The following is a 20,787-nucleotide window of genomic DNA, read 5'->3' on the forward strand; positions in this document are numbered from 1 at the left end:
GAGAGCAAAACTGCAGACACAACTGAAACCAGGAACTCCACCTCCTCTGATAACAAAAAATCAATTCATATTCTCTGCAAAAGAAGCTACAAGAGAATTAAACAACAACCAAAGATAAGGCACAGAGCTTTTACTTTCAAAGAGCAATAACATCATGTATCATGAAGTATCAGGTCTCTAAACATCATTAAATCTATTTTATTATTGATTATGAGGCTGCAGTCAGTTTCTGTTCTGTGGTGAGCTGTCATATCTGACACCCTCAATGCATTTTACAACAAGATATTTTTATCTTCTGCTGTTATTATATAGTGACAGCTGAATAGAGACAGGAAGGGTGGGGGTGGGAGGGCGGGGGGATGACATGCAGCAAAGGTAAGGACTCATTCTTTGGGACATGGCCATACGCTCTACCAGGTGAGCTGATCATGTGCCATAATAATCAATAATCAATAATAATCCTTACAACACTGAAGTATAAACAGACTTGAGAGGAACATAAATGGAACTGAAAGGAGTGAACATACTGCAGTTATTATGGAAAGCTTTATTTCATCATGTTATCTGCTAGGTTGATATGAATGTGTTTTAATGCAGAAATTACCGGGTTTCTGAGCCAATGAGAGGGCGCCAGGTCCCCTCACAGAAGCTGCATCACTTCCCTTAGAGACCATTTTTCTCATGACAACTTTATTTAAAAAGATGCAACAAAGTTCAGTGTTAACGTCTCACTGACACAAAGAATCTTTGTTAAGATGATGAAATCTTACTGTCATTGTTTATTCGAAGTTTCCTAAAAATATCCTGACTTGACACTCGCCTCTTGTCTCAGAGACACTCGACACTCGTCACATGACAGCATGTGTGTGTGTGTGTGTGTGTGTGTGTGTGTGTGTGTGGTGATAGTGTTGTGGTCAGCTCCTCATTCATTCATTCATTATGGCCGGCGGTGTTTCTCAACCGAGCCTCTGTCTGTTTCTGGGTCTGCTGATCTTTGCTGGTGTTCTGCAGCAGACTGTCCCCTGTTCATGCCCCCCCGCCCCCCGCCACACCAGGCTGTACAGAGGTCAGAGGTCAGCATGCTGCAGACGCTGAAAAACAATCCTGTGGCTGTGTCCGCCTGCTGACATCATGTTTTGTTCTGCTTCTGTGGTTTTAGTTGCTGGGAGGGGGGTCATGACCTCTGGGGGTCAAAGGTCACAGTGATGCCATCTCAGTGCAGTAAAAACCGGCAGCTCCAGCACACAAACCTGTAAACCTGTTACTGGCAGGAGCTGCTGGCTCATGTATAAGTATGTATATATGTTAGCTCACTGTAAATTTCCATTTGAGTGTTTTCTCTTAATGATCTCCTCAATGTTCATCCTCATGGAGACACAGGAGAGTCTCGTGTCTCTCCTGGATCATTCAGTCTGTTGGGCTCTGAAACTAATGACGAGCCGCCCACACTCGTTCTTCTGCTTTAGAGTACGCAGTGGAAAAATGTTGTGGAAAGATGAGATCTTCACCTCCATCATTCCCAGCCTTTGATCGTGTCATTTTAAGGGAAGTTTAAAGGTTCTGCTTTCAACAGAATCACTTTGATATGAAAAATAGCACTTCAATTATTTCAGATGCTCAACAGACACATCGAAGTCGTGTCGACACTCATTTTAGGTCCAGTGACCTCCATCCTGCAAAAGCAATTTTCACTGCAAAAATCACAGGTAACTAATAACATGAATTATGGCTGCATTCCCTTTAGTGTTGTCAGGTCCAGGGTTCAGGTGTTGATGGCCCACTGTTTGGGTTTCTGAGACACTTATAACCATCGTTGATGTTATTAGCTCCACCTGTGATTTTCCTGTGTGAACTCAGCAGTTGACAGACACTGAAGAGAGGCTGTTAACAGTGTTGTGTTGGTCAGAATAAGACTTCTGTGTTTTTGGTTTAATTGTTGTATTTGGTTCTTGTCTCCTCCAGATGGATAGCTGTTGTCTGTCCCTGCTGTAGGTCAGTGATGGCCATGGTATTTCCTGAATGTGGAGGAGACAAAGTCAGATCCAGACTCCATGTTGGTCGTCATGGCCTCGCTGGGTGGAAGCACGCCGGTTGAGACGCTTCTGGTAGCGATCCATCTTGAGAGGTCAGAGGCCAGTACACGACCGAGGGATTTATACAACACAAACTCAATATGATGGAGAGCTGTGATTCAGTTAGCAGAGAGTCGCTGTATATGCTACAGTGTAGTGTGTGATAGTCAACAGTTAGCATACATGCACCTCAACAGCTCTTGCTAGCACTTCATGTCTCATTTCAAAAACATCTCACATCTCTAAGAACAGAGAACACGCCTTGAGTTGTTGGCAGGGTGGGCTAAAGTGTTAGCATGGAGCTGACTGTCAATCACCATTAAGCAACACATACCTACCAATGTATACCAAAGTATTAACATGGAGCTAAGTATCAGTTTACATATGATAGTATAGGTAGAGTTAGCATGTGTTAGTATGGGTGGTATTGTCACTCAGCGTGGGTCCTAGTGTGTATGCTAAAGCTGTGTTTATGTCATTTCGACTTTTTCTTAATTATTGTTATTTGCATCCAGCTGGTAACAAGAAATTTAATATTTGACGAGTACATAAAATATATTGAATGTAGGAAAGCTCATACAAACATGGAGAAGCTGGACCACAGTGATGCTTCACCTTTCCACTCTCACTCTTTTTTTATTGTGGCCCTTGAGTTTTGTTGCTGGTGACATTTAACAGTCAGTCATGCTTTTTGGGCACGACCAACAGGAGTGGCTTACTTGTAGACTTGCTTTTTCAAAATGTTCGAATGTTTCAAAATGTGTCCAGTAAGCCAAAACATCAAACTTAGTAAATACACTCAGCATAGAAAACTGCCTTTATAATTATAATGTATTTACAGTATTGGGTTGAAGTAGTTTATATGTATTTAGTCAACAGCAAGATGGCAACAGCATCATAGCTAAAACAAACCTCCAACCTGCTGAATTGTTTAAGTTTAATTACGTCTTTCTCACTGCAGGTATCTGGAGAGTTTCCGTCGAGCCGGTCTCCTATTGGCTAGAGACCTCACGCACCTGGATCATGACGCCTTGGTCAGCCTGGGCATAACCGCCACAGGACACAGGAAGAGAATCCTACGATTGGTCAGTCACATTCAGAGGGCAGAGGGTCAAAGAGCCAATCAGAAAGCTGGTCTCCCACGTGACCGCTGTCAGTCTGTGACAGACATTTCATCAGAGCGAGGTCACAGCGCTGCATCGCTCCGACAGTCGTCAGGACTCGTTAACTTTGAGGCGTTCAGGAATAGCTCGGCTCCGAACCTCGCCGCCATGCTGACCAACTCTGACAGCAACAGACCTGTGGTGAAGCCGGTTCCCAAGCCCAGAACCGTCTTCAATCGCCGCAGGACAGCACCCATCCACTTCTGTCCAACACCAGACCCTGCACCGCCCCCACCCAGGAGGCTTTCCCAGGAGTCCATCTGTTTTACTGAGTTAGAGGGTTTGACCTCAGGGGACACCCCCACACCTGATGACAGGTTGACCTCTGACCTCAAAGACAAGTCGACCACGCCCAGCCAAAGGCCAAGCCAGACGGAGAGGAGGAGGCCGAGTCGTAGCTTGTCTCTGTCAGACGCTGGAGGGGTGTTACCTCCTGTTCCCCCGAGGCTGAACCGCGGGGTCGCCCCCTCCATGTTCAAGGAGTCCCCACCCTCTTCTTCTTCACCTGTGCGGACAGAGCACAACCGGATACTTCCTGTGACTTCCTGTCCTGGTAGTCTTGATAACAGCAGGCTCTCTGGATCCTCGCCATCCGGTTCACCGAGAGGTGGTGGGATGGAGATGATCTCTAATGAGATCTATTGGGGCACTTTACCTGGTTCAACTGTCCCCAGTGGAGGGAGGAGTTACTTCAACCAACTGCCAGCTCCTCCGACTCCACCCAGACAAACACCTGACAGGAATCCCAAGAGGAACAGGTAGATCTCTCTGATGGACTTGTTTTCAGACCAGGGTCCCCACAAGGAGGTTTATTTCCTGTTTTTTAGATGTGCTAGACAAACTGTTTTGTCAAAACCAATCAAATCAATCAACCAGCCGGGGCCTCCAAAGGCCGACCGCTTTATTTACCTTCCCACCTACCTACCAACGGATCCATGTGTCTATCTATATTTCTACTACTTCTAATGTATCTATCCATCCATGCATCCATCCTTGAACAGTGAAGACGATCTTAGTAAGTGAGGTGCACTATATATCTGATCCTGATCACACTGTTGGTAACCGTGTAATTAATTGTCTTGTCTGCTTAGTTACTGACAACGCTCTAATAGTAATGATCAACAGCAGCCACATTCAGGCAATAAAACACACAGCAGACAAAACAAATCCATCCATCCATACATGCTGGGGCCAGGTCATGGTTGCAGGAGGCTAATGGGTTCAGTATGTTTCAAGTGATTGTTGAATCTTTGAACAGCATCTGAAACACCATTCTCCCACATCATTGGGAGGGTTGAGTTGGACAAGAGGACATGTGGGTATACAGAGATGGTAAATATGCAGTACTGGGTCTCTCCTGGACCAGGAGTGGGCACCACTGCTTTAAGGGGTCAAAACTGCTTCAACACTTGTAGCATTGAGAACAACTTTGTTTCCAGACCGACACATTTCGTCTTGTGATCCTTCAACAGGACAATAAGATGTTTTTTAATCTATAATTGGAAGCTTATTTGTTGTCTCTGTCTGTGTGTTTTCAGTGGCAGCACTTTAAGTAACAACTCTTCAGGATCAGCCAGAGGTGAGTAAAGACTTGACTTATAAAAACGTGATGTATGTGCTGAGTAAGACTGTTTGGACTAAAACTCTGCCTTGAATTTACAAGGACAACCATTTAAATCTTGATCCTGTTTATTTTGTTTTTCCATCTTGGCCTTGATTGGTCAGCCATTCTTTGAGAATATGCAGTACCTCATGTTTGAACACCGAAAATTAAAGTGTTTATGTGGTTTAATAGGCAGACCAGGATCACACTGTCTGAGTTTGGGGTTACATTACCGTCCATGCTACAGTACCTAATTAACTCAGAGTCTTCTGTTCAACAGCTTCAACAGACGACCCTGAGGAGGAGATCAGCCCATACTGTGAAACTGTTTTCCAAACCAGAAGAAATCCACTCATCTTTGAGGTGAGACAGCAGCACAAAGGGAAAACTAGTGAATTTAGCTCCTTCTCTTCAATGGTCTGCTAGAGTTGGTTTAACTTTAAATCCTGATTAAAATTGGTAACATCTCCAGTCTGTGAAGTTAGAAATGTACTTATTTAATATTTTATCCTGCAGAGTGAAAGGAGCAGACTTGAGGAAAGAGAGATGAGGAGGGGGGAGGAGAAACACGCAGAGGATCATGGGTAAGAGACATCCAACTCTGTAAAGTTTATTTTGTAGCTCTGTGTGGCCAAGTATTGAATACCATATAAAAACATAATAATGGACATTCCAAGAATGTAGTTTAATTGTTGTGTTACGCCTGTCTTACATATATATTTAAGACAGATATATAATATGATACAGATATGTATCATCTGCATATTGTCTGCACTCTGGAGGGCCTCAAGGTTCTGTACTCCACCCACTTTTATTTTGTATATCTTCTCTTTAGATGGACTTCATAAACTAAAGTCTGTGATTAATACTGTGCAGTCCCAGATTTCACAATAAAAGAGTTAGTATGAAGTGATGTCATATTTCCCAGAGTGCATAAAGCGCATTAATCTCTTTTGAACCGTATGAATAAAGTTGTATTTGTATCTTCAGGTGTCAGAAGTTCTTCTGGACGAAGCGTTTGTCTCAGGCTCTTCACTCCGGAGACTCTCAGGGTTACAGCACTGTTGGAGAACCTCCACCCCCCATCCGCTGCCTCTCCCTGCCCCCCCACACCTTTCCCTCAGAGACAGACGAGGACCTGACCATCTCACCCTACGCCAGCTACACCTCCCTGACAGAGAGAGCCCCGCCAATCATCAGCGGCTGGCTGGACAAGCTGTCTCCGCAGGGGTGTGTTTGATTTAAACTGCTGTACGCTGCTGGAACAATGCAAATTTCCACGCTAAGGGATCAATAAAGGATTATCTTATCTTATCTTATCTTATCAGGGGTGCGTTTGATTTACACCGCTGTTTAATCCAGGGGTGTGTTTGATGGTTAGACCAGGGAGAACCAGGATTCTACGTGTTAGTTTACAGTCTGAATTGTAGGAGTGGTCGAAGAGGTACCAGAGGTCCTTGATGGGTTTCTGAGTTCTTAAGGAAGTTCCACAGGTTTGTAGGAGGTTCCAGAGGCTTTTAAGGAGGTCTTATGGCCCTTGAGGAGATCCATCTTGAGGAGGTTTGAGAGGTTTTTCAGGAGATTGTAGGGTCCTTGGTGAATTAAGGGGTAACTTAATGTTAGCATGTAAAGTATCCTTGTGTGTCTAAAGGCTGATAAACACTAAACACAGTAAAGGTGTTTATATTTGTGCATGTTCTCAGCTGGCCAATCACAGCGGTCCAATCAGTCAAACATCAGGGATTTTTACCTTCAGACTGAACACACGTGACGTTATTCATGTACAGAGTGTGTCTTCGTGTGTGTGTGTGTGTTTGTCAGGGGTCAGAGGTCAGTGCCTGCTGTTCTGCTGCGTCTCCTCCTCTCAGCTCCTCCCTTTGTCTCCCCCCTCCTGAGGAGCTGCCTCTGCCTCGTCACCTTCCTCTCCTCTTCCTCCTCCTCCTCTTGTTCATCCTCTTCTTCGTCCTCCACTCGGTGTGTGTTTGTCTGTTCTTCCTCTCCTCCTGCTACAACTATTTAAATTAAGAAAAGTTGTTTGGTGAGAGTTTTTTTTATTGATGAATTCAGACTCAGATGTGTCAGATATCTATGGCTTTGGAATATTCTCACCTCCTAAAACTTTGTAGTGTTCAATGTTCAATGTTTAGAAAAGCCAACAGTGTCTCACAGTCTGCAACACAGTTGGGATGTGTGATCATGTGACTGTCTCTGGATCTGATTTTTATTTTTCAGGAACTACGTTTTCCAAAAGCGCTACTTGAAGTTTGATGGCAAAAACCTGATGTACTTTGGCAGTGAGAAGGTACAATTATTTTAAGTGTCTACTGGTTCATTGAACTCTCTGAGTGTCTCTGCAGAGGACACGAGAGAGGACATCAACTCACATGTTACTTTTCTGCTTGCATTTTCTTTGCCAAGTAATCAGCCTTCCCTTTAACTGACATTATTAAAGACACACTGAAGTAGAAAAAATATGGTCATAGTTTCCATATTTGAACTCTTCAGTTATCTCGTTATATGTCAAAGGTCTCATGTTTCATTGTTTTACAACATTGAATCAAAGTAAATTTAATTCAAAGTGATCTATTGTTAAAAAATCATTTCTATATTAAAGCCCCTCTCCTTTCTGTAAAACATATTTATAGATATGTACAATATTTTTTGATGACTCATCTTGAACTGATGTGATTAGCTGGCTCCCCCACCTCCTAATCAGCGTGGGAGAGGGAGGCTTCATCTTCACATCTGTCTGTATTCACTAAGCCACGCCTGTTTCTGTTTGATCCAATCAAATCTGACGGACTCAATTTCAATTCTTCTCTGACACATATTCAGTTTTCATCACTGAAGATGAAGACCCTCTTAACTGCTCTGTTTCAGGACATCTACCCTAAAGGAGTGATCCCATTGGCTGCCATCCAGATGGCCCGCCCAGCCAAAGACAATAAATTTGAGATTGTGACGAGTCAGAGGATCTTTGTTTTCAGGACCGACAATGAAGGTAAAAGAAGAAAACACATGGGCCCGACCCAAAGTTGTTTTAGTCTCCCAAATTCTAAAATGTGGTAAAATGCTAAAAAGGTTTTTAGTTCTGATCTTGAAATCTAAATGTATTAGTTTGTTTAAATATCAGTCAATCTGATATAAGTACGTTATCCTTTACACGAAAAAGGCAAACTGACGGACAACCGTCTATAAAGCTCAGCAGGTCATGTGACTCAGCTCCACCAGGGACAGACAACAGACTGAACCAGGTCTTTACAGGCCTGTTGTCTCTGCAGATAATGGAGCAGAGTTTTATTTCTATGGGGTGAGACAGGAAACAACAGAAGAAGAAGAGAGGACTGAGGGGAGGAGACGGAGATGATGATGATGATGCATTGTGTGTTTACTGTCTCTCAGTGCTGAAGCGGCGGTGGGTCGGCACGCTGCAGGAACACGTCAGAGACCAGCTGGTGTTCGGTCGGCGGCGCTTCGGTCCCGGATCACACTGTCAGAAACACGGAGTCCTCGAGCTGAAAGGAACCAAATCCAAAGTGTACGCCGCCATCAACACGGAGCAGATCTGGCTCTACAAGAGTGAGCAGGTGAAAATAAAAATCAATTGTTTCAATCATTTTCTAGAGTGGTTTGTTTCTTTCAAGAGGCTGACGCTCGTTCTTTAAAAACAGGTCGAAGTGGTAGAGTCATGTGTTTTAAGAAAACTAACTTCTGTTTCTGCAGTGTTTTCGTAACGGAATCGGCATCACGCTGATCGAAGCTCGAGGAGCGACGATCAGAGACGGAAAACACAAGAGCTTCGACCTCATCACTCCATACAAAACATTCAGGTATCTCTGCTCACTGTTAATCATTGAACAGAACATGATCAGGCTTTCAGCCCACGTTGTTCCTTGTGTTCTTTGTTTGGTTTCTCCAGTTTAACACTACAGCGTCTGTCCTGTAACAGAGCTGCTTTAAAGAATCTCTGTTCAGCTAACAACTGAGATGCTTCGTTTCCAGCTCAGTTCATGAAACTGGGAACAAAACGTTCGTCCTCTCTGCCAACCTCTGCCCGGCGTTGCCATTTGGTCCCAAAAACCAGGTCATTGAATCAGAAAAAGCTCCTTACAGCTAATTCCCTGCAGCGCTGCGGCTGCTGAGTTCAGAAGGAAGCAGAGTCACTTCAGTCAGCAATTGCTTTAACGTAAACACTGAAATCAGCAACTTTAAGGGGGGGATTTCTGTCTTTAAAATGCCGTTGACGTGGCGACCTTCCAACAAGCCTCACCGCAGACCTCTGCTCCGCCTCCTCAGCTTCACGGCAGACTCGGACCGGGAGAAGCGGGACTGGATGGAGGCGCTGCAGGAGTCGATCGCAGAGACTCTGTCAGACTACGAGGTGGCAGAGAAGATCTGGTCCAACCGATCCAACAGGATGTGTGCCGACTGCAAGGCCCTGAACCCTGACTGGGCCTCCATCAACCTGTGTGTGGTCATCTGCAAGAACTGTGCAGGTACGTGCAGCTGAACTAATAAAGTGATCATACAGTCAAGCAGTTCAAGAGTCTCACGCCTGTAATGTTAACAGCTGTAAAATGCAGAGCATTGCATTGTGGGATTGTTAGTGTTAGTTTGTTCCATTTTTAACTGAACTCATCAGGGTCGGGGGGGTGGGGGGGGGCGTTGTAACTGACATGTAACTCATTGAATGGACAGTTTTGGTCATCCTCTGGTGACTGATGTGTCACCTGCAGCACCCCCACCCCTGTTCACCTGTATGTGTGTGTGTGTGTGTGTGTGTGTGTGTGTGTGTGTGTCTGCAGGACAGCACAGAGGTCTGGGGACGATGGTCTCAAAAGTTCAGAGTCTGAAACTGGACACCAGTGTGTGGAGCAACGAGATCGTCCAGGTGAGACCAGAACCTGAACCAGCTAAGCCAGCGTGGTCATCCAGGATTCATAGAACTACAGTTACATAAGTAACTCCAGATCCAGAACGTGCAGCCGACAGTGGTGAAGGAGGCGTGTTTGAGATCCAACATGGTGGCCAGTTACTCTTTAAGTAGTTTCAGCTCGGATCTGATCCGTTCTGTAGTCCTGAACCTCGGACCAGACCTGCGTTGTTGTGTTTGTTTATTTGTTTGTTTGTGTGTGTCAGCTGTTCATCATGCTGGGGAACGACCGCGCCAACGACTTCTGGGGGGCTCGGATGTCTCCGTCGGCGGAGTTGGACTGTGACGCCTCACCTGAGCAGAGAAGAGAATTCATCAACCAGAAATACAGAGAGGGCCGATACCGACTCACCCACCCCGCATTCAACAACCAGGAGGAGCTGCTCAAGGTCTGACTGACACTCGACCTCCACAACAACAAGGATAATACAGCTGAATATCTGAGTCAGCCAAAACACAGTGAAATGTGTCCTCGTCCATGACGGCCTCTGCACTAAAGAGGACTTCGTCTGCTGTTCACTGTCCGTTCATAGAGCCCAATAATTGATGACAGTTTACAGTTTAAGACAGATGCTGCTGTCTGTGCTAATAATTACTAATTATTACTGAACTGATACGAATAAAAACGAAATGTAAACATGTCACATGTGTTTCACATGTGCTGCTGGGTCCCTGTCATTAACTCCTCCCTGTTCAGACTGAGAGTCTCAGGTGCCTCCAGGTTTGTTTCTGGATCTGATGGCACTTTGACTTAATGTCTCTCTCTCTGTCTGTCTGTGTTAATGTCTCTCTCTGTCTCTCTGTCTCTCTGTCTGTGTTAATGTCTCTCTCTCTGACTCTGTCTCTCTGTCTGTGTTAATGTCTGTCTCTGTCTCTCTGTCTGTCTGTGTTAATGTTTCTCTCTTTCTGTCTGTCTGTGTTAATGTCTCTCTCTCTGTCTCTCTGTCGGTCTGCGTTAATGTCTCTCTGTCTCTCTGTCTGTGTCAGTGTCTCTGTCTCTCTGTCTGTCTGTGTTAATGTCTCTCTGTCTGTGTCAATGTCTCTGTCTCTCTGTCTGTGTTAATGTCTCTCTCTCTGTCTGTGTCAATGTCTCTGTCTGTCTGTGTTAATGTCTCTCTGTCTGTGTCAATGTCTCTGTCTCTCTGTCGGTCTGTGTTAATGTCTCTCTCTGTCTCTCTGTCTGTGTCAGTGTCTCTGTCTCTCTGTGTGTCTGTTTTAATGTTTCTCTCTGTCTCTCTCTGTCTGTGTCAGTCTCTATGTCTGTCTGTCTGTCTGTCTGTCTGTCTGTCTGTGTTAATGTCTCTCTCTCTGTGTCTCTGTCGGTCTGCGTTAATGTCTCTCTGTCTCTCTGTCTGTGTCAGTGTCTCTGTCTCTCTGTCTGTGTTAATGTCTCTCTGTCTGTGTCAATGTCTCTGTCTCTCTGTCTGTGTTAATGTTTCTCTCTTTCTGTCTGTCTGTGTTAATGTCTCTCTCTCTGTCTCTCTGTCGGTCTGCGTTAATGTCTCTCTGTCTCTCTGTCTGTGTCAATGTCTCTGTCTCTCTGTCTGTGTTAATGTCTCTCTCTCTGTCTGTGTCAATGTCTCTGTCTGTCTGTGTTAATGTCTCTCTGTCTGTGTCAATGTCTCTGTCTCTCTGTCGGTCTGTGTTAATGTCTCTCTCTGTCTCTCTGTCTGTGTCAGTGTCTCTGTCTCTTTGTGTGTCTGTTTTAATGTTTCTCTCTGTCTCTCTCTGTCTGTGTCAGTCTCTATGTCTGTCTGTCTGTCTGTCTGTCTGTCTGTCTGTGTTAATGTCTCTCTCTCTGTGTCTCTGTCTGTGTCAATGTCTCTCTTTGTCTCTCTGTCTGTGTTAATGTCTCTCTCTCTGTCTCTCTGTGTTAATGTCTCTCTCTCTCTATCTGTCTGTCTGTCTGTGTTAATGTCTGTCTTTCTCTGTCTGTGTTAATGTCTCTCTCTCTCTCTCTCTCTGTCTTTCTGTGTTAATGTCTCTCTCTCATCATCAGGTCTTGTGTTCGGCAGTCTCTGAACAGACTCTTCTGAAAACGGTCACTCAGATTTTCTCAGAGGCGGAGTCAGCTCGCCTCACCAATGGCTGCCAACAACATCATCACCTGCTGGATCACTGCACCGCGTCAGGTCTGATCTCCTCACAGGGGGGCCTGAACCTGTGACTTACTGTGATCTATTGTGACCTACTGTGATCTACTGTTACCTACTGTAACTTGATGTGATCTACTGTGACCTACTGTTACCTACTGTAACTTGCTGTGACCTACTTTAACCTACTGTGATCTACTGTGACCTACTGTGATCTACTGTTACCTACTGTGATCTACTGTGACCTACTGTGCTCTACTGTTACCTACTGTGATCTACTGTTACCTACTGTAACTTGCTGTGACCTACTTTAACCTACTGTGATCTACTGTGACCTACTGTGATCTACTGTTACCTACTGTGATCTACTGTGACCTACTGTGCTCTACTGTTACCTACTGTGATCTACTGTTACCTACTGTAACTTGCTGTGACCTACTTTAACCTACTGTGATCTACTGTGACCTACTGTGACCTACTGTGATCTACTGTGACCTACTTTAACCTACTGTGATCTACTGTGATCTACTGTGGCCTACTGTGATCTACTGTTACCTCCTGTAACTTGCTGTGACCTACTTTAACCTACTGTGACCTACTGTGATCTACTGTGACCTACTGTGATCTACTGTGACCTACTGTTACCTACTGTAACTTGCTGTGACCTACTTTAACCTACTGTGATCTACTATTACCTACTGTGACCTACTGTGATCTACTGTGACCTACTGTTACCTCCTGTAACTTGCTGTGACATACTTTAACCTACTGTGACCTACTGTGATCTACTGTGATCAACTGTGACCTGCTGTGATCTACTGTGACCTACTGTTACCTCCTGTAACTTGCTGTGACCTACTTTAACCTACTGTGACCTACTGTGACCTACTGTGATCTACTGTGACCTACTGTTACCTCCTGTAACTTGCTGTGACATACTTTAACCTACTGTGACCTACTGTGATCTACTGTGATCAACTGTGACCTGCTGTGATCTACTGTGACCTACTGTTACCTCCTGTAACTTGCTGTGACCTACTTTAACCTACTGTGACCTACTGTGACCTGCTGTGATCTACTGTTACCTACTGTGATCTACTGTGATCTACTCTGCCTCGGGTCTGTTCTCTACCTCTGTACTTTAGCAGGAGGCTCAAAACCTTTTTATAAAACAGTACTTTCTTATTGCAATGAAATGATCTACAATAACTGATTTCAGAGTGGACATGTTGGAGAGCAGTGTGAGTGCTGAAGGTCAGTTGTTTTTGTGGAGGCAGACTCCAGGTCAGCTGAGGTGGTGTTTAGTGTTATCAGCTCTGTTCCTGCAGGGAGGCTTTTAACTTGTTACTGTTTGCTTCAGTTAGCAGAGAAACTCAGACTTTTATTCTACTAAAAGACAAAGTCAGAAGAGGAGCACAGACAGGGCCAGGGCCAGAACTGGGACCTGTATCATGTATGAGAGAGTAGTTTAGAGGCTGTGGCTGAAATATTCTTCTTCTTTCCCTTCAGATCCCAGTGTGTACGATGAGATCATGCAGCCCGTCCTTCACTCTGGTTACCTCTACAAGTCTGGCTCTGTCCACAGAGGAACGCTGTCCAGAAAAACACGAGAAGGTGGGAGGAGGGATGGATGGAGCGGGGAGGGGGGAGGGGGGGTGTGGGGGACAGCTGGGTCAGCATTAAAGGAGGATTTTTTTCTCTCAAGTTAAAAAAGAATTAAACAACAAAGAGGCCTTTTTGGACAGAAAAAGCTGCAATAAGCTCAGAGAAAATCAAAATAATGGACATTCTACATTTGACTGATACCGAACCAGATTAATAGAAGCAACAGATTATCAGAAACATTTCCAGGTAATTCTTAGGAAACTAAGGAACCTGTAAAATCATGTCCTCATGTTGTTGCCAGACTTCCAGAAGTTCTGGTGTTCGGTGGATCAGTCTCTGCTCTTCTACGAGTCGGATCGATCGGCTGATCCCTGCTTGCAGATCAGCGTTAAAGACATTGTGTGTCTGGGCATCAGTCGACCCGACTCTAACAACAGCAACGGCTTCATTGACAGGTACAGACTCTGATTATTAAACTCCATATCCACGTGGAAACGGCCTCATCGTGTTGTTTAAAGGTTAAAGATCAAGCTCTGTCTCTCTGTCCGTCCTCTCAGGTTTCGTTACACCTTCGAGTTGTATTTGACTTCAGAGAAACTTTATCAGTTTGGTTTGGAGACGGCCGACGCTCTGCACAGCTGGACCAGAGCCATCGGGAAGGTCTGACACCCCGACACTGTCCTTCACTGGAACCAGTATGCCAAGTGTCTCAAACTGAGTGTGTAATAATCAGGCAAATTGACAAAGGAAAAAAACATACAGAGCACCCCCCTAAAGGTGTATCGTTTCCATAGCAACGACGCTGTGTACTTCTGTTGTAACTCCCAGTTGTTCAGGCTTTTTTTGTAGCTTAGAGGGTCGAGATGACCAACTGACTTCACTACGAGCTGATTGGCCGTTGAAACAGGTGACGTGCCGTATGTTCTATAACCAGCCACCTAACTAACCGTCCTGTCTGTCGCCATCAGGCTGCAACCCCACTCAGCTGTCACTGCCTGCTGACTCGGGAGTTTGAACGGGTCGGACTGCTGCGGTACCGAGCGATGTTGGACCCTCAGCAGTGGAAGGAGGCTTACTTCGTCCTGCAGAAGTCCAACCTCTTCATCTGTCCCCGAAAAGATGGAGCAGCGGAGGACATCATCAACCTGAACCGTTTGCAGGAGCTCAGTCAGTCGTGGTCCTGATCTACAAATACACAGTGTCTGACTGGCCGACTCTGTCTGATTTAGATAAAACAGTCTGTGTTTGTGTTGAAGGTATCGCCTCTGAGACCGAGAACCACGAGAAGAAAGACATCCTGGTTTTAGTAGAAAAAGGAAGGTGAGATGAAGATTTCCTCTGCTGTTCATTTAGTCTTGATCTTATTTCTGTTGTCCTTCATCATTTCGTTTCCTCTCTTCGTCAGGACTCTACACCTGCAGGGTATCGGAAGGACAGATTTCTCTCTGTGGTACTCGGATATCCAGCGAGCGGCCGGTGGTAAAGGAAACACTCTAAGGGAACAGCAGCTGAGTAGAAACGACATCCCCATCATTGTGGACAGTTGCATCGCCTTCATCACTCAGTATGGTGAGGAAGAGGAGGACATGGTACTGTCAGTAGAAGTCCCTCGACTTAAAGCTCTAATGATAAATATTTTTTATGTGAACATCTAATCAAAGAGAATTGTCACCGTCTCTGCTGCTCTACAGAGATTTACAGAGAAGACTAGTTTAGTTTTTTGGCGCATTTCCTGTTTGGTTCAGTGTTGTTTTCACTTCCTGCTCAGTTCGAGACGAGCTGGATTCTCTTTCCTGTTCCAAAACGTCAGGTATTGGCCAATACACACATCTGATGTGTTTCTGTACTCCAGTTGCTAAAAGCGTGTTGTTAATAAGATGTAAAGAGTTGTTTTCTTTATCAACCTTTATCCTCTCTCACTGTGTACCTGAGTGACGTTCTGAGCATACTCTGTAGGTCTGGGCCACGAGGGGATCTACAGGAAGAATGGGGCCAAATCCAGAATCAAACTCCTGATGGAAGAGTTTCGTAAAGACGCTCGGAACGTCAAACTGCGGATCGGAGACCACTTCATCGAGGACGTGACCGATGTCCTGAAGAGGTTCTTCAGAGAGATCGACGACCCCATCTTCATAGCCGACCTCCACCCGCTGTGGCAGGAAGCTGCCAGTGAGTCTACTTTACTTTAGACTGTCTAAGGACTGGTCTCTGAGTTGTCAGTAGCTCTGATGTTTTACTGCTTTGCACAAAATGACCAGAATTCAGCAGCACTAGTTTTCAGGTGTTTTTGATCACTTTCAGTGATCCCAATCCTGATAGACGTATTTGGGATTGGGAAACCACCAGTCACAGATACACAGCAGGTGAAGTCCAGGCTATTCAGCCAGGTTTTACAGCTGGGGACCCCACCCAGGAATAACAAGTCATTTACTGAAACGTCATCAGGTGTTTAAACTATTCTCATCAAATCAGAAAAAGCCCTGAGATATTCGGCTGATGCTCGGTATGTTTTTAGATCCCTGGGGTTAAAGTTTGTCTTCATCTTCAGAAATCCCTCAGAAGAGTTTGAGGTTGGACCGTTACAAAGAGATCATCCGGAGTCTTCCTCGAGTCAACAGGACCACCCTTGCTGCTCTCATCAGCCACCTGTACAGGTGAGCTCACACTGACAGACCTGCAACTCTGGGGCCTAATGCACCTAATTTGCAACATAAGATAATTTCCTGTCACGTTCACTATTATATATCAGAACAAACACCATGCGACAGCCCTGCAGGACTCTCTGATGCTACAGCATTTACAATATGCATGTTAGCTTAGTCTGACACCAGCACTTTTGTTAGAAGCAGAAGTAGTAAGTTGTTGTTGAACTTATTGTTCCTTAATTTCTTTGGTCTCTCTCAGGGTCCAGAAGTGTGCAGATCTGAACCAGATGTGCACTAAGAACCTGTCGCTGCTGTTCGCTCCCAGTCTGTTCCAGACTGACGGGAAAGGAGAGCATGAGGTGAAGATCGTAGAGGATCTGATAGACAACTACCTGTATGTCTTCGATGTGAGTACAACTCTGAGTGGAGGTTGAGTCCTTTTTCTTTGCGTCGTTAAAACTGAACAAACTCTGTGAACTTCTGATCCCGTTTCAGATCGACGAGGAGCATCAGACACAGATCGAGCTGGAAATCAGCCTCATCACCACCTGGAAGGACACTCAGGTACTGATGTCACGTCATAGATACACCTCATTATTCATACAAACGTCACAAAATCAAAAGGTTTTTGTTTTAGGATGTCAAACAGAATATATGTTCACAGTCTGTTGGCTGACTGCGTTCAGTTAGTTATTACCAGCCATGTCTTCACCCTGTGAGTCTGTGGGTGTGTCATCATGGCTAAATGTGGTCCTGGAGAGACCGGCTGAACCACCACAGATTATAAATTGGTAATAAGTTTGAAATTATATGGTAATAAGTTAGTAATAAATTAAAGTACTGATAAGTGAGCACTGAGGTGCTTCAGGTTGTGTTGATGGAGGTTCTTGTGTGCAGCTGTCTCAGGCCGGTGATCTGATCATTGAGGTCTATTTGGAGATGAAGATACCAGACTGCTGCATCACGCTCAAAGTAAGTCTTCAAACTGAAAATTACTCATTAATACTATTAATGCTGATCGATGACTCACAGAGATACTGATACTTATTATTGATCTTTTCCAAATGACAAAAACTGTTGCAAACAGCTGACTGACAGCAGCATCAGGTGTCTGATGTGACCTGCCTCACCCAGTGCATGCTGGGAGAAGCAGGAAGTGTATTTTCAGTTTCAGACAGTTAGTGTGACCTTTGTCCCCTGCAGGTGTCTCCCACCATGTGTGCTGAGGAGCTGACCAATCAGGTTCTGTTCATGAGGAACGTCCCGGCTGGAGACAAAGACGTCTGGATGACATTTGAGGCAATCGAGGACGGACAGCTGGGTGAGTCAGCAAGACAACACCTGTACACTTGTCTCTCTCTCTCTGACACACCTGGTCTGAGTTTAGATTGACACCTGTCTCTCTCTCTCTCTGATACACCTGGACAGATGAGTTCAGGGAGATTTTACTCTCCTACATGACAGTTGTTTTTGTTGTTGTGTCAGAGCGTCCGTTACACCCCAAAGAGAAAGTCCTGGAGCAGGCTCTGCAGTGGTGCAAGATGGCCGACCCGAGCTCGGCCTACCTGGTGGTGAAGAGAGTTCCTAAAGGAGAAGGCATCAACATCCTCACCTGTAGGTCCAACACACACAACTTCACTCAGAATGATTATTTTAGGTGTACTGAGTCCTGATCCAGCAGCTTTCAGACTGAGCTGGACCACGTATTGATCCTCACACAGCTGCTGATTAACTGAGCCTGTCTGTCTGTCTGTCTGTCTGTTCAGCCTATAAGAGTGAGATCATGAAGATCGGCCTGTTGAGGTGTCGTGAGGAACCTCCAAAGCTTCTTCAGGGAAACAAGTTCCAGGAGAGAACGTTCCAGATCAAAGACCACAAACTGCTGCTGCTCAAAGACAAGAAGGTGACAGGGGGGACTGGGTTTCTATGTGAACCAGCAAGTACTCTGTCATGTTCCCATCTCCTAATTGGTCTGTGTTGTTCTTCAGAGCATCAAACCAGAGAAGGAGTGGTCTCTGAAGTCCATGAAGATCTACATCGGCATCCGCAGGAAACTGAAAGCTCCGACCAGGTAACATGAACGTGTGGCTGGTTTATATCAAGCTTACAAGATATTAAATAATAATAATAACATGAACATGTTCATCCGAGGACACGTAGGACACAACAGAGGGTTTGTGTTATTTGATTATTCTCTTTTTATTTCTTTTATTATTGATTATTGGAGATGTGATCATTAGTATATATATAACACATTCAGCAGTCAGAATAGTTGTATTAGAGTACCTGTAACAATTATTAACATTAATATTGATAATACAGCTGCTGTCATGAGAGCTGCTGTTCAGAAACACGATGATGATTTTGCAGTTTGTTTGTTATGTATTTTATTTGATTCTGTATCACATTTAAACTCCAGATTCTTAAATCAAATTATTGTCAAATCTGAAATATGGAGGTCAGAGGTCAGCAGTGATCTCTGAATCATAAAGTGAATATTTGTGTGATCTGTCTCCACCTGCAGGTGGGGGTTCACGGTGATGTCAGACAAACACCAGCTGTAAGTGAATTAACCCTCTGATGTCACAGCTGTTTTCTGCTGATTGTCGACGTTTCTGAATGACTTCTGGTTCAGAACAGATCCAAACTCAGCTGTTATCACTATTTTATAATTAAACCAAGTTGTAAAGGTCCTTATTCCTTGATCATTCCCATCATTCCCAAATCCATAAAGACTCATAACATCTCGACTGTCATAAGATGAAGAACCTGCTGAGTTTCAGTTACATTTAGGTTTTTTTGGACTTTTCTGGAGGTTTCGAATGTCAGAATGATCACATGTCAACAGTTTTTTGTCTCAGTACTCATAGTTATTGTGTATGTTGCCGTGTTTATACTATGAAGTACTACATGTTGTATGTAGTATGTTTAACGTCTCTTTCTCTCTCTCAGGTATCTGTGTTGCAGCTGTGAGGCTGAACTGTGGGACTGGATCACCAGCTTCCTCAGAGCTCAGGTCAGATGAACTCTCATCCTGCTGTTTTACTTGGTTTCATGCAAGCTGAGGAACTGATTCAGGATCAGTACAGCTGAGTCAGATAAAAGGAGGTCTGCGACATGTCTCTTGTTGGAGAACTGTAATCATATGTCTCTGCAGGACGTCTCCTGACAGTTTCCTGCTGACTCTCCTCTTTGGGTTATTTTCCAGAACGATGACCCGGGTCCTCCGGTGCTAAGGCGTCACTCTTCGTCAGATATCTCGAAGCAGAAGTTCGGCACGATGCCGCTCGTCCCCATCAGAGGAGACGAGACCAACAGCAGCATGCTGTCGGCCAATCAGACGCTGGTCAGCCTGCGGCTCTTTAAGTCCTAGTTTGGTTGAGTTGAGAAAACGTTTGAAAAACTATTTCAGAGAACTTTGAGTTTGTTGAATCCATCGCTTTTGACAGGACATGAAAAAATACTCCAAACTCTGAATAAGTAAATTCCTTCTTGGCTTCGACTGTTTTGAACTTTTGTCCTGAAGAGGTGATGACAGGTGAGATGGTTTCAGCTGTCTGGTGTGGTGATGCTGAAGTGTTCCAGGTTTCTGACTGAATGTTGGAGTCAGTTTGCAGTGTTGTTTGTTGTCTTCCTAAAAATGAAGACTGAGTGAATGTTTCATGACGACTCAGGGTTCTGAAACCTGGTCTGCTTTCTGAGTTCTTTAGATATTTAAAATAAGTTTCTACCGAAATGAAACATGGACTGATTACTGAAAACTCACAAGACTGTTTTCTTCTCTGCAGAGAAAGTTACACGACAGAAGGACTCTCTCCATGTACTTTGTGAGTATTATTTACTTTCACTTAGTACTTTGTGAGTATTTTGTACTTTTACTGTGTACTTTGTGAGTACTATTGATATTTATCTCTCCGTTTATCTCCAGCCCATGAAGGTGCAGCAGGACTCCTTCGAGGAGCGCTCCGAGTCTCCGGACCTCCCCGAGCCACTCTACGAGGAGGTCGGGGACTTCGGCCTGCAGGTCCTAAAATCTCTTGAGACCAGCTTCCTGTCCAGCAGCACCGCAGAGACACAGGAGGTCCTGGACCACCTGCCACCCAGACTGGTTGCTGTGGAAACAGGACACGTGGACCATGCGATCCACCCCGACCCAGTCCGGACCATCTGCGGCTCTGTGGACACACTGGAGCAGAGCGGAGACAGCAGCGGAGGAGGTGACGGAGAAGCAGACTGCAGCTTTCCGGACTTGAACGCCCCCCAACAGCCTGCAGTGAGGAGGAGGTTGCAGCTGCAGGGAGTCTGTACTCCATCACAGGAACTGCTGCTGCAGGAGCTGTCGTCTGCTTTCACCAAGAAGACCGAGGAGGAGGAGGAGGAGGAGGAGGAGGAGGAGGGGGAGAAGGAGGGGGAGGGGGAGAGGCCGTATGATGTTTGAGAGAAAAAGTTTTATCACAGCTCAGTTTCTACAGAGTCCATTTCTGCAGCCCTAAAACACACACGAGTCCTAGACCTCTTCACAGTCTGGACAGCGTGAGACCCCCACCATCAGTAGACCCTCAAAGCAGGCAGACAGACAGAGAGGCAGGCAGACAGACAGGTAGACAGGCAGACAGACAGACAGAGAGGCAGGCAGACAGACAGACAGAGAGGCAGGCAGACAGACAGACAGG

The 20,787-nt window shown here is 45.1% G+C and overlaps 1 protein-coding gene across 1 annotated transcript; it reads left to right on the forward strand.

The window, feature by feature from the left end:
• The first annotated feature begins 2,051 nt into the window (after nucleotides 1-2,051).
• On the forward strand, nucleotides 2,052-20,552 carry arap3 (ArfGAP with RhoGAP domain, ankyrin repeat and PH domain 3). The gene is made up of 35 exons (XM_070912954.1): nucleotides 2,052-2,125; nucleotides 3,034-3,993; nucleotides 4,774-4,814; nucleotides 5,119-5,201; nucleotides 5,355-5,422; nucleotides 5,829-6,068; nucleotides 6,660-6,812; nucleotides 7,071-7,140; nucleotides 7,719-7,839; nucleotides 8,241-8,425; nucleotides 8,562-8,668; nucleotides 9,135-9,334; nucleotides 9,644-9,729; nucleotides 9,978-10,160; nucleotides 11,771-11,903; nucleotides 13,374-13,478; nucleotides 13,771-13,924; nucleotides 14,027-14,129; nucleotides 14,438-14,636; nucleotides 14,726-14,789; nucleotides 14,875-15,038; nucleotides 15,426-15,638; nucleotides 16,018-16,123; nucleotides 16,374-16,521; nucleotides 16,610-16,678; nucleotides 17,012-17,086; nucleotides 17,318-17,435; nucleotides 17,600-17,728; nucleotides 17,881-18,017; nucleotides 18,103-18,185; nucleotides 18,639-18,674; nucleotides 19,067-19,130; nucleotides 19,323-19,460; nucleotides 19,903-19,941; nucleotides 20,043-20,552. The coding sequence occupies exons 1-35, from the start codon at nucleotides 2,052-2,054 to the stop codon at nucleotides 20,550-20,552; spliced, it is 5,358 nt and encodes a 1,785-aa protein (XP_070769055.1).
• The last annotated feature ends 235 nt before the right edge of the window (nucleotides 20,553-20,787 follow it).

This window comes from Enoplosus armatus, chromosome 10, assembly GCF_043641665.1.
Source record: "Enoplosus armatus isolate fEnoArm2 chromosome 10, fEnoArm2.hap1, whole genome shotgun sequence".
NCBI classification, from domain to species: Eukaryota; Metazoa; Chordata; class Actinopteri; order Centrarchiformes; family Enoplosidae; genus Enoplosus; species Enoplosus armatus.

Coding starts and splice junctions, on each gene's coding strand:
- arap3 (XM_070912954.1), top strand. CDS start 2,052: ATGTTGGTCGTCATGGCCTCGCTGGGTGGAAGCACGCCGGTTGAGACG. Junction 5,423..5,828: donor AAACACGCAGAGGATCATGG/GTAAGAGACATC, acceptor TTGTATCTTCAG/GTGTCAGAAGTTCTTCTGGA. Junction 6,813..7,070: donor TCTTCTTCGTCCTCCACTCG/GTGTGTGTTTGT, acceptor TTTATTTTTCAG/GAACTACGTTTTCCAAAAGC.